General features: G+C 45.0%; 1 protein-coding gene across 2 annotated transcripts in view; it reads left to right on the forward strand.

Annotated features, from left to right (window-relative positions):
- CNBD2 (cyclic nucleotide binding domain containing 2) overlaps positions 1 to 9,367 on the forward strand; it is a 59,994-nt gene extending 50,627 nt beyond the window's left edge. For both annotated transcript variants that reach the window (XM_043478677.1, XM_043478679.1), the window contains 2 exons: positions 2,658 to 2,821; positions 9,014 to 9,367. In XM_043478677.1, the coding sequence (XP_043334612.1) occupies positions 2,658 to 2,821; positions 9,014 to 9,335 (486 nt within the window). In that variant the 3' untranslated portion in view covers positions 9,336 to 9,367. The remainder of the gene's footprint in view (positions 1 to 2,657; positions 2,822 to 9,013) is intronic.
- The last annotated feature ends 4,444 nt before the right edge of the window (positions 9,368 to 13,811 follow it).

Here is a 13,811-nt window from a genome sequence, read left to right on the forward strand (position 1 = left end):
CAAAACAAGTGAGCTGTGGACAGCCTGGGAGGGAGAGTGTTCCAGAAAGAGAAAGCAGGTCGAGCCTGAGGCGGGAAGGAGCTTGGCATGTGGAGGGAACTGGAAGGGAGGGCAGTGTGGCTGAAACAGAGTAAACAAGGTGAGACCTCACAAGGGTGAGGCAGCCAAAGCCTCAGTGGCCACAGTGAAGAGTGTTATTTTATCCTGGGACCTTTGGGAAGCTGTTTGAGGACCTGACTCTAGCTGGAAAGTGTAGGGTGAACTGGAGGTGAATAACAGTGCCTGCTGCTGGGCTGCCGTTAGTGAGGTCCTGGGCAGGTTGATAGGTTCAAATCCCATTCCATCACTTTCTGCCTTGTCATCTTTGGCAAACTAGTTAACGTCTTTGTGGCTCAGTTTCCTTGAAGTGTAGCAGCTAAAAGCATGGACTCTGGGGACTTCTCTGGTGGTCCAGTGGTTAAGACTCTGTGCTTCCACTGCAGGGGGCACAGGTTTGATCCCTGGTCAGGGAACTAAGATCCCACATGCCCCATGGTACAGCCAAAATAAATAAATAAATAGATAAATAAATAAGTGCATGGACTCTAAAGACAGACCCACATGAATTCAAATCCTAGCTTTATTACTTCCATGCTGTGTGATGTTGGACATGTTTCTTAACCTCAGCAGCATCCTCTGTAAAATGATGATAATAAAAGAACTCACCTCGTGGGGTTCTAGTGAGGGTTACGTGTGTTAACACACACCAGAGTTACAAGAGCGCCTGGGATTTAGTGACTGCTCATTAAACATGAATTGGTGCTATCATCACCATCACCACCATCACGGCCATCATTATCATCAGCATCATCCTTACTGTAATTATTAGATACGTGACTTTTGACAAGCGAATTTCCTTTGCCCAACCTCATCTTCCACATCTAAGGCTGATAATCCCTATATGCCAGAGTGGTCAAAATTAATTTAGGTCTCAGTACAATGAGGGCCTTTCACTTTGAAATGCCTATGATATGCTGTGTGTGCTCAGTTATGTCTGACTCTGCAGCCCTATGGACCATAGCCCACCAGGCTCCTCTGTCCCTGAGATTTCCCAGGCAAGAATACTGGAATGGGTTGCCATTTCCTTCTCCAGGGGATCTTCCCAACCCAGGGATCGAACCTGCGTCTCTTGTGTCTCCTGCATTGTCAGGCAGATTCTTTACCACTGAGCCACGTGGGAAGCCCAAAATTTTTGGTTGCGTCACACAGCTTGTGGGCTTTTAGTTCCCCAACCAGAGATCAAAGAGCTTGGAGTCCTAACCATTGAATTTGAATTATCACCTTTCCATAAATTATTGTTTCTGTGTGTGCAGAGAGTGTGTCCTGGGGTCATTAATTTCCTGAGCTCACTAGGCAGGATGTGGGTCTCATGCCACCACTGTTTTATTGTTTTGGGGCGCATCGCATGCTCCTCTCACATGGTTTTGTTGCTAAGCAAACCTGCTTTCTAGCGTGATCACTGACTAACAGGGGTCTTCATACCTTTTCCTTTACTTATAATCCCTTAGTGGGATTAACTATTTAATCACCTACTTTGTCCCTTTACTCTGTCCCTATCAACGTGACAAGTAAACATGTGGGTCTTCCTTCTGAAGCCTGCATTTTCCCCAATCCCACTTGGCTTGCCTAGAGCAGACCTCTTGGTTTATGGCTGATGTCTTCTTAAGCCCAAGACAGCTGGGCATTGCAAGCTCTGGACCACTGATCTCCCTCCTCCTTGCCAGAATCTTAATAGCTGAGAGGCTGAGTGAGCACTGGACTGGGACTTCAGCAGCCAGGACCCTAGTCCCAGCTTTGCCCCATCTCAAAGTGTCTCCTTACAAAGGGGAATACAGTCCCTGTAAAGCAAGCAGATGGGCCTGCTGACCTCCATCTCCCTTTCAGATATGATGGAGTAGGAATCCACACCAGAGAGCCCAAGGAGCAATGGGAGCTGCCCAGTAGCCGCCAGTGGCCCCAGAGCCTGTGAGGGACAGAAAGAACTAAGGCTCTGTGGGGACACATGCTATGAACAAAGCCCTGGAAGGAAGGGTCAGGGAGGGCATGGTGGCTGTAGAAAAGGGAAGATCTAGGAGGACGAGCTATTTGTCATCGTCCTAAGGAAGAGAAAATGGGCTGACCTGGCACAAAGAAGAGTTGAGATTGGACACCAGGGAAAGCTGGTAAAATGCTGCTACCTGGCAAGTGACTGTGTGGGTACAAATCCTTTTTTAAAAAATGTATTTAGTTGGCCCTGTCAGGTCGTAGTTGCAGCATTTCATTCCTTCACAAGGGATGTCCCTTGGCATGTGGGATCTTAGTTCCAAGACCAGGGATCGAACCCGCATCCCCCTCTTTGCAAGGCGGATTCTTCACCACTGGACACCAGGGAAGTCCCACAAGCGTGATTCTTGCAGAGCCTGCTGCCTGGAGGTGGGACTATGGACAAAGTGCTCAGAGGGTTCTTTGAGGACTTTGATGTCATTGGCAAAGAGAGCCCTCGACTTCTCCCTATCACTTGCTGAATGACCCCAGATGGATTCAAGTCCTGTTTGGGGCCTTGCTTTTCCAATCCGGAAAATGTGCTTGTAGAATGGATGGTCTCTGAGGTTGAACTTTCTGGGGCTTCTTTTCTCTAGGGCCTTCACCAGATCCTCCTCCCGGAGAGCCAACATGACACGCGGCCCTTGATCCTTGTGAGCCTGGGAGCTGAGGTGATACGGGTCGGGAAAGAAAAATTTTGTGAACTGCTTGACAGTAATACAATAGAAAAATTGTCAAAGTTCAGTATCAAGTACCCCAGGTCAGTGCTGGAAAAGGGTGTGCATTCCACCAGATCAAATGAACAATTTTTTACCTCTTATTTTGGTAAAAGAAAAAAAGTGATAATATCTAGTTCTGACAAGGGTAGAATGAAACTGGTAATTGCTGATACCCTCTAAATTGACTCAATCCTTTTGATAATAATTTTAGATAATAATGTTTCAAGGGCCCAAAACTGTTTCTACCCTTTGAAGCAATGGTCTACCTGTGAATTTATCTCTATATAACTAAATTATAGGGAAAGATACTAAGATGTTTGTAGCTGCCATACTCATAATAGAAAAACAACCACCCCCATCCACACGTGTCATACCAAGGGGCCAGTTTAGAAAACAGTGGTACATTCCCTTAATAGTAACTTTTTTGAAGAAGCAAAAGTAAAATGAGTGATAAAATGCTACATGAAAAGGACAGGGTACAAAGTTGTATATATACTATGACTAGAGCCTTTGTAGAACACTAACATGAGAAAAATCTAGAAGGAAAATGAGCAAAAATGATAATTCTGCGGTATTGCCCAATTTGTAATGGTTATTCTTTCTGGAAGACAGGACTTAAAGGGACTTTCTCGTTATAGTTATATATTCCTCTGATGTTTGTTTTTGCAGTGAGAATATGTTTCTTTTTTTTACATTTCTTTTATAATAAGGGGAAAAATTATATACTTTTTAAAGTTCTTGTCAGGGTAGTAACATTCCAAGTGGGTTTTCCCCTTTATTCTCAATGTTTGGTAATGATAATATATATATTTTATAATTAAAAAATATTTATCTTAAAAGATTTAATAAAAAGATTTCTATTTATATTTCCCTAGTTTCCAAATTTTCCATAAAACTGAATAATTTTATAGTGTGAAAAAAACCCCACTATTTTTTACGTAAAAACTAATATATTGCCTGATCATTGGTCACAGAACTGTTTTGATCTTACACTGTTATTACTAAAGAGTGTTTGAGTGTATAGTCCCTAGAATACATATGTGATGTGAGTGACAATATTTATTTTTTATCTATTATATCTATATTATATCTGCTGTGTGTTGTATATCTCCTATACCTTATAAATATGCAAACATAGTTCTTTAAAAAGAATAAGACAGAGAGAATTCCCTGGTGCTCCAGTAGTTGGAACCTTGCGCTCTCACTGCTGAGGGCACAGGCTTGACCCCTGGTCAGGAAACCAAGATCCTGCAAGCTGCGTGATGTGGCTGAAAATTTAAATTAAAAAAAGAAAAAGCCAAAGATAAATATAGATGAAGTCCTACTGGTTTCTTCACACAGCCCAGTGGATCTCATTCACCTCCCCAGGTGACATCCCCAGCCCCTCCCAGAACCCCAGCCTAGACGCTTGCAGCCACCCTAGCCTTGGTCCCCCGCCTCCTTCTTCTGCGCGCTGGACCACTTCTGCATCCTGTGCTTTCGTGCTGGGCCGTGCTTAGTCTCAGTCACGTCCGACTCTTTACGACCCCGTGAACTGTGGCCTTCCAGGCTCCTCTGGCCATGGGGATTCTCCGGGCAAGAATACTGGAGTGTGCTGGGATCTTCCCAACCCAGGGGTCGAACCCAGGTCTCACGCACTGCAGACATAGATTCTGTACCGTCTGAGCCCCCAGGGAAGCCCAGGAACACTGGTGTGAGTAGCCTGTCCCTTCTCCAGGGGATATTCCCGACCCAGGGGAATCAAACCGAGGTGTCCTGCATTACAGGCAGATTCTTTGCCGGCTGAACTTACCAGGAAGCCTGCACTGTGCTTTCTTTAAATCTCAAATCTGGCCATGTTAAACTCCTGTGTAAAGCTTTCAGTCATACCTCACTGCCTATAGGGTACAGCGCAGATTCAGTGCCACGTAAGCAGCGCTTCATAGTCTGACCCTTCACCTCCCTGCAGCACTCCTGCCGTCTCTAACCCACTCTGGCAACCCAGGCAGATTGCCTCCTAGACCATTGCCTTTGCCAGTGTAGGCCCTTCTGCCTGCAACGCCATCCCTCAGTCCTGCCTCCGCTTCTCATTCTCTAAGACTCATCTCCTCCAGAAGGCTGGGCTAGGCACCCCTTTCTGTTCACCCATAGTCCTGCAGCTCTCACAGTGGCCACACCACGCTGTATTACAACTGTTTAGAGCTTTGTAGTTTGTTTATTTTTCTCTAATGTGGACCATTTTTAAACTCCTTATTGAATTTTTTTACAATGCGAGACATCTAGGCTCTTTCTCCCTGACCAAGGACCGAACCTGCACCCCCTGCATTGGAAGGTGAACTCTTAACCACTGGACTGCTAGGGAAGTCCTTAGAACTGTGTAGTTTTTGCACAGTTCTTTCCCCACCACTTGATTAATTTCCTCCTGAAGACAGGGTTTGGGCTTTATCCACCTCTCACCTCTAGCACCTCTACAGTACTTGGCACGAGATAGGTGCTTGATAAATGTTAGTGAATGAATGAGGCCCACTCACTGTGGAAAATGAAAAAGGCTGAACATTTAAGAAGGTGAAGACTGAAAGTGTTTGCATTACTCCAACAATCCCAATTAGCATTTTATGTATATCCTTTCAGTATTTTTTTTTTTTACTACATGGATATGTGCCAAATATGCATTTCTCATTCAGTCACACAAACTTTCATAAGAGAAACCATACAGATATAATTTTGCATCCTCCCCGCCTTTTTCTTTTCTTGTGGTGGTGATATGATCAGACATGGTTTTGTAAGCAGTTGTGGTGATTCCTGTGGTTGAGAAAGAGGTGACGGCAAGCAGATCTGTAGAGTTACTTCAACCGTATCTAATGAGCACAGGAAAGAATTTGACATGGGATCTGTATGACCTTGGACAAGTCACTTCCCCTCCTCTAGGCATCAGACTCCACTGCAAAATGAAACAATTAGAGTAGAACAGTTTTCCCAAATTATGGAACATCTTCTCAGAAGGCTTACAAGATGATTTTAGGTGGTACACAGATTATGAACAGCTACATATTTATTCGAATATGAGTTAGAAAAAACAGGACTAGTTCACTAAACCCTTGATTAGACAATCTTGTTGCTTTTGAACCAAGCCAAAGTAAATATTTAAGTAAAAGAAATTAAGTGGAATTAAGAAAAGCATTAATAAGAGAGCAGGTGATAACGTAGCTGTGGTCCAGATTGGGGGCAGTTTTTACGTGTGTGCGCATGGCTGAGTCCCTTTGCTGTTCACCTGAAACCACCACCACATGGCTAATCAGCTGTACCCCAACACAAAATAAAACGTTTTAAAAGAATAAGAAAAACGGGGGCAGTTTTGCGGGGGAAAAAAAAAAAGTTGGGAAGCACTGGTGGTTCCTTGCAGTTCAGTGATGCCCCAGTTCTCTGATTCCTGTGGCCTATCAATGTAGAAAATAGCTATTTAGAGCCACCTCCTCAGAAAAGGATTTAAGGGGGAAAGAAAGGATTTAAGGAGGAGAGGAAGGGTTTAAGGAGACTTAGCTTCTCACAGAGCGTCTGGTACATGACGGGTGTCAGCCAACGTTGGCTGAATTGGAATTCAGAGGAGGTTTGCGTAGACTTGAGGATGGCAGATGCTGGGGCCCTCAGCGTCTGTGCTGCACGGTCAGCACTCTGCTGCAGTCGTCTGCAATGCTGACAGACAGAATTCTGGCTTACTCATTAATTGTCAAACTCATGGTTTTCTAGACTGCTAAAGCAGGCAGAAAATATATCCATTATCTAGCTCAAATCCCCCATGTTTTAATTGAGGACTGTGAGGCCCAGTAAAGGGGGACGTGACATGCTGAAGATTGCCCAGTCCGTGGGTGAGACACCTGTCCCGTGGATGCTATGGGCTAGATTATCTGAAGCCTGTCCCCCTACAGACACAAGGAGCACATGTAGAATATGAACAGCTGAGTTCGCAGGAAAAAAGGGAACCCTTCCAAGGGCCCAAGTGAAGAACAACCTAAAACCAAAGCACTGCGTGTGATCTAGTGCTGGGTGGCCAGGCGGATGTGGCGTGGGGGTAGTAACTGAGGGCGCCATGGGCTGAAGTGTGGCATCCTGCAAGGACAGGTGACAGTTGCAATTCCAGCGAGGCAGAAGGTGGAACTGGAACCCCTGCATGAAGTGGAGGGCTTTAGAAGAGCTGCCCCCTTTAGTGAAAGACTAGACTAGAATCAACGTGACCATCAGCATCAGGAGGTGACGTAGAATCTTAACTGTCAACTTTTACTCTGGAACAACAACATCAAAAAGATCTTCTAAGAATTTGTGATCACATGCTTGCCCTCTCTTAAGTTTTGGTGAGTTCCTTAACCTCATCGAGCCTTAGTTTCCACGTTTGTGAAATGAGGTGGTCATGAGGATCTGATGAGTTTCCACGTTTTGTGAAATGAGGTGGTCATGAGGATCTGATGAGTTAACAAGTATAAAGTGCCTGGTGCATGGTGAGTGCGAAGCAGGGTTAGATATTGTTATTTATTATGTAAGAAGTCAGGAGTTAATGGAGCTCTTTAGGTAGAGACTCCCCAGTGGTGTGCTGGGGAACATTCAACAAGCAGCTCTTTGGGAGGTGGGAGGTCTCCTGACTGGAAGTGTTGGCCAGTTTCTATTACACATACTCCTCCCATGGCCAATTTTGAGCTACCAACCTGTTGTCACTCAGCATGGAGTTGCTCTCGTGAGCTGGTAGGAGCTGACACTGGCACTGCTGAGACCTAAGGTCTCAGGACTAACTTGTAGCCCATGCTGACCTCTAGATTTTGTATTAAGTTGATCTCTGTGAATCAAAGTTGATTTTGTCCTCCTGGTCAACGCAGTTTTCTGAAAGAATGCTCTGATGTGTTAGTGATTTACCAAGCTTGCCTCCTTAGGTGAGAGTACAGCTGAGGCAGTGAAAGTCAAACGGGCCTTCCCTTGCTGTGGTCTCAGGAGGAAATAAGCCAGTGAGTCCTGAGGCCATCCACCATTGCCCACTTCTTTCCTTACCCTCATGTGCTATGAGGGAGGGGGGCAGAGTAGACGCAGGGCACCAAGACCAGCCAGGGCAGCTACAAGTTGACTTTCTATCTCTAAAGATTTGCCCGATCTGGACATTTCCCATAAATGAAACCATGTAGTAGTTTGGTAGGAAAACTCGAATGAACTTTTTGGCCAACCCAGCACATGTGACTGGCTTCTCAGCATAGTGTTTTCAAGGTTCATTAGTGTTGTAGCCAGTTTTTGTCTGGCCAAAAATTCATTCGGGAATTTTTGCATACAATGTTACAGAGAAACCCAAAATTTTGGCCAACCTAATATCAGTATATCATTCCTTTTTATTGTCAAATAATATTGTAGCACATGGACATATTATACTTTATTTCTCCATTCATCAATCGATGGACATTTGGGTTATTTCTACTTTTTGGCTATTTTGAATAAGGCTGCTAGGAGCATTCTTGTGCAAGTTTTTATGTAGGCATATGTTTTCATTTCTCTTGGGTATATACCAAGGAGTGGAATTGCTGGGTTGTAAGTTAACTGTTTAACCTTTTGAAGAACTGCCAGGCTATATTTCCAAGTAGCTGCATCATTTTCTATTCCTGTCAGCAATGTATTTGAACCCTCATTGCAATATCTCCACTTCTCCATTGACACTAATAATTATTTGTCTCTTTAATTGTCATCATCCCAGTGGGCATAAATGGTATCTTGTATGGCGTTGGCTTATATTTCCCTGATGGCTAATGATCACAGGTATAATTTAAAATGTTCAATAGCCACATTGTAAGAAATAAAAAGAGAGGGGTGAAATTAATTTTAATAATACATTTTATTGAATGTAGTATATCTAAAATATTATCATTTTAACATATAATCAACATAAAAATGACTGAGATACTCTGCATTCTTTTTTTGGTGTTAAGTCTTTGAAATCTGGTATGTATTTTACACTCAGAGCACATCTCTAGTTCAGATTAATCACACTTTTCAGGTACTCAGTGGCCACGTGTGGGTCATGGCCACCGCATGGAGTAGTGCGGGTCTAGGGAATGAAAGCGTGGAAAGGTAAAGAAGGCCGATAGAAGGGTCTGGGAAGGGGCGCAGAGGAGGAACAGGGCTCAGGGTGTTTAGGGCCTGAAGGAGTGGCAGGAGGCAGGACTGGAGGGGCAGGGGGACAGGGAGGCGCTGGGGTGGGAGCCCCAACACCTGTTCCTTACCTTCAGCGATGAAGATCTGTGCCAGAAGTTCCTCAAGGAGAACAACTGGAATATCTTCCGGAAGGACCTGGTGCGGCTGCTGGTAGAGCCTCGCTGGTGTCCCCCATTCACTCCGATCCAGCCCAAGAAGAAAGGGACCTACAACCCCAGAATTGTGATGCTGGATCTGTATAGCTTAGACAAGAAAACGAAACGTCGTCGTCACCCCATCTTTATGGCACCCCAGAAATACCTGCCCCCATTGAGGATTGTCCAAGCCATTATAGCACCCCGGTACAAAATCCAGGAGCTCCTGCCTCAGTATAAGAATGCAGGGGTCCTCATGTAGAGTCAATAAAAGATGTTGGGTTGACCACCATGTTTCCTGAGTAACTACCATGGGAGTTGTGGGGCTTACATTGGGAGGCCCTGGGGGCGACCTATGGGTCTGGAGAGGTTTTAGGGGGCGCTTTCTCTCCTGACGCTTGTGGGGCTGAGTAGAGGATGGTCAGGAGGCTAGGTGTGCAGGGGTTAATCACTGGGGGTGGCCTCAGGGTGAGAGGGTCTTATGACATGGATGGGAGGCACAGAGGCAAGACAGGGTTGTGAACTCAAATGTCTTGCAAGGCCAGGCAGGTTGTCTGAAGGAGTGTAGGGGACTTCCCTGGTGGTGCTTCCACTGCAGGGGGCCTGGGTTTGATCCCAGGTCAGGGAACTAAGATCCATAGAGCATTCGTTCTATGGCAGCCATCTTGCTAAAGCATTTGACTGGAGTCTTGTGACTTGGGCCAAGATCCTTGGTCTGCTCCCTAATGGTGGTTGAGGATTAAAATAAGTGGTACAAGTGTGGCAGGGCAGAGGATTTTATTCACCAAGACCCCTGGAGCCAACAGGAAAGTCGAGATGGTAGGCTATGCAGTGCGGCTAAGATTAAAGAGATAGATACATAGCAGAAGGCCTGGGGAGGTCACGGGGAATGGTGGGGACTGGTGTGCGCATTCCCCATGCCGGTGGAGCAGCAGCTCAGTAGCTCTAATCAGTTGATGTCATACCAAGAAATAATGTGGATGCAATACGGCTAAGCTTTAGATTTTTCCCAGGAAAACCCAGAAACCCAGTGTTTTAGATGATTCCTGTTGTTGTTCAGTCGCTAAGTCGTGTTCCATAAGACGCCATGGACTGCAGCACGCCAGACTCCTCTGTCCTCCACTGTCTCCCGGAGTTTGCTCAAACTCATGTCCATTGAGTCGGTGATGCTATCTAACCATCTCATCCTCTGCCGCCCGCCCCCCACTTCTATTGGTTTTCAAATGTGAGCAGTGAATTCAAATTATTCTTGAAATACTGTGTTAGGCAAACAAAACACACACGTAGGCTGTGTTGGGCCCACAGGCTGCCAGTCTGCCAATAGCTTGTCGAGCAGCTCTGTCTGACAGGGTGTTGCCGGAGCCTGGAGTGAGGCGTGACCGCGGGGGCAGATACGAGGAGCCCGAGACAGATGGGCAGCATGACAGGAGCTGGCATCCTGGGTGAAGGATGAGGAGTCAGCAGCCTGAGAGGGAGGGCGCAGACCAGAGATAAGGAGATGCTCGGTGGGACTTAAGGAGGGCTCCTTGGTCCCTCTGGCAGGGCCCAGAAGCTGCCAGTCACTGGTCTGGGCTGGCTTTCCTTGTTGGTAGTGCTGGGCCTAGAACTCAGGGTTCCTGTCTCCCTCCAGCCTTGGTACCACAGACCCAGGACCTAGTCATCTCTCTCCCTCAGGAAACCCCATGGTTTAGCTTTGAGAGCCCCGAGGGGCCTGGAAGAGGCCATGGCAGCACAAGAGCCCAGCCTGGGAGAAGGCAGAAGCCCTCCCCCACCCAGTACTCACCCACTCACCTACACCACCCCTGCAAGGAGCAGACTCTGAGGAACACCCAGACACTGAACTCTGGAGAGCCTGCTTCTGCTTGTCTCATGGGATCCCGGTAAGCGCCTTGAGTCCATCACCTGCAGCCTGGTTCCCCAGTGGCAAAATGAGCATGTTGGACAAGATGGATGGTTTTCACCAGTGAGCGAGAGGTGAGTGGAGTTTGACAAGCATACTCGATATTATAATTTTGTGTGTTGAATTTAAAAGAAAACTGTTTTCGGGTTACACAGCAAAGAAGGAGGAGTAGGTGGACTTCCCTGATGGTCCAGTGGCTAAGACTCCATGCTCCCAATGCAAGGGACCTGGGTTCCATCCCTGACCAGGGAACTAGATCCCACATGCCACAACTAACAGTTTGCGTGCCGCAACTAAAGATCCCACGTGCCACAACCAAGACCTGCCAGAGTGTTGCCCTAATGGTCTTGGATCGAGTGACGAGAATGAAGACAGAACACGAAATCTGGTGCAGTGAGTCAGGGGACCTGCAGCCTCTATTGGACTGAGGTTCAGAGTCCACTCTGAGTCCACCTTTTATTCCTAATTGCAGACTACAAAACTTTCTTTGATCTATCTTTCCCAAGACACTACATTGACATAGTTCAGATCTCCTTGTTTTTATCCTAGGCTGTTCCCTTCTGGGATAGTCTCGGGAACAATCAGCAAGTTCATAGGCAGTGTTCATACCTAACGCCGACCCTGCGTTCCAGGGTCCATGCTTTCATGATCCCAGTCATACTTCCTTCTGGGTCTGGCCTTGGGGTTTGTAAAAGGCTATTATTCTAAGAAAAACATGAAAAATAATCACCAATGCAGTTTCTTAATATATGCTCTTTTTCTAAGTGTTATTCCTGTGAAATTTCTCAAGGCTGTGAAAGTACATTGTTGGGAATTCCCACTACATCCTCCCTTTCTCGTTTTTGGAGGAGTAGATACTCTGTCTGAGCAACATTTTTCTTCATCAGTTCTCAGATGGTTTCTCTCGTGCATCTGAGGACTACACACAAAACAGTTAAAAATATACATCCTGTTATTATAGTACCAAGTAATACTCCTCCTAAAGTTTTAATTCACATCATGGGGTTAAGTTTATGTAAGCTTTCCTCGATTTCTTTAAATAAATCAGTTTCTGGGAGTAATTGTAAGTGAACACTCTGCATATTAGAAATAGTAGCCTGTAATTGGGAAATATCTAAGGATAGATTATTACGAATGTGTCGTGTCAAATGTTTAGATAGTTGATCCCAAGTATATGCACTTTGATTATACCTGTGAGGTGTGACACAAAATGAAGAGATATTTCAATCACACTTAAGATGAATCTGTGATTTTAAATTTTGCACTTTGTCCCCTAGTAGGAGAACTGAATTTTCTAAATCAGTCAATCGGTCACTATTTTCTTAGTCTCTGTAGGTTTGACCTCCCCAGGCAGAACCTGCATTTTGGTGTTACTACTTCGCAAAGCTAGTCGCTTGTGTAGTTTGATGCGGTGCCAACCTGGCTACTGCTGCGGCTGTGGCTATTAGCAATAACTCCCACAATAGCTATTTTAAGGAGTCCAATAAACCTTTGGAACGTTGCAGTACTTTCTTTATAACCTTTAAAAGAGCATGTATTTCAGGGGAGCCTTCCCAAGGTCTGGTTTGATTTACTGGAAGCCATATTCGCAATCTCCTTTTTAATATAACAAATGAGTGATTAGAATTATAAAGTGAAGAATTTAAGCAAGTATGTAGTTTGCAATCCTGGCAAGAAAGTTTTTGTACACTTTCATTGGTAGAAATTGTTCCTTTCAAGAGCACATAAGGATCTCTCACACAGCCTGAATGTAAAATGTCCAGTTTGTACTGATATTAAATGTCAATGAATAATTAATTTTATCAGAATAATGTCCATCCCAAATTTGGAATTTTCTAAGACTTAGTCAATCTCCAAAGCTCTCTTTGCCCTCTTTCTTGATCCAGTTGTGGGAAGGGGGGTGACATGCCACTACCATGCCATATAATTGGATGATCTGAATGAGTGGTAATATTAGTATGTTCAAAGACTTTGTGCCCCTGCCAACGCAGCCCTTTGTGAGGATTGTAGGACTGATTTTGATGAGAGCAATAAGAGACTGCATACCCCTTAGAGGACCAGTCCCATACAATTCCATAGGAACCGTTAATCAAAAATTACTCTCTCAGTCCCGCAGCAGTTATCCCACTGAATACAATCTTGTTTTTCAGATCTTGAATACAATCTTGTTATTCAGAACAGCTTGCGATGTTCACATAAAGGTCTGTCTGATTTGGTGTCATTATTGGGTTCTGAGTAGTTATAAGCAAAACTCAGACCAGAGAGAAAATATAGTTGAACCTTAACACAGTTATGATTTAAAGAATTAGTGGACAGCCAGGCTTGCATAGATAATTTAAGACATCCTGTATCTGGTCCTACACAAATTGGCGAGGATTCATACCCATAAGTAACACTGAAGGGAGTCACTTTCTCTTTTTAAACAAGAGGAAGGCGTGTATCTTCAGGTCCTGGTATCCAGGAAGAATCATTAACATAAACGGGGATCATAGAATCCGCCCAGTCAATGGGTTTTAGTAATGAGGGGTTAGGTATATATGCCCAATAAGTATAATTCTTTGCTTCTGCCAAAGCCAGGGGTATACTCACTGCGATGGTTATCAGGGCAGACATAACCATGATGAGGTTGTCTGGAGTCGACTGGTTGTTTCTGCTCAGCTTTACTCTATGAGCTGGAATCCACACAGGTTCTAGACCTTCTCCTGGGGAGATACAAGCAAACCCCCTTTGCCATGTAATTAACTTTCCAGGTGACCAAGCATTTGTTAGCAGATCTTGCCACCAAATCACAGTCTTAGTTGTGTTTGTGGATGTAGCCTGAAAATGTCACTCAGCTAT

This window comes from Cervus canadensis, chromosome 10 (assembly GCF_019320065.1).
Source record: "Cervus canadensis isolate Bull #8, Minnesota chromosome 10, ASM1932006v1, whole genome shotgun sequence".
Taxonomy (NCBI): domain Eukaryota; kingdom Metazoa; phylum Chordata; class Mammalia; order Artiodactyla; family Cervidae; genus Cervus; species Cervus canadensis.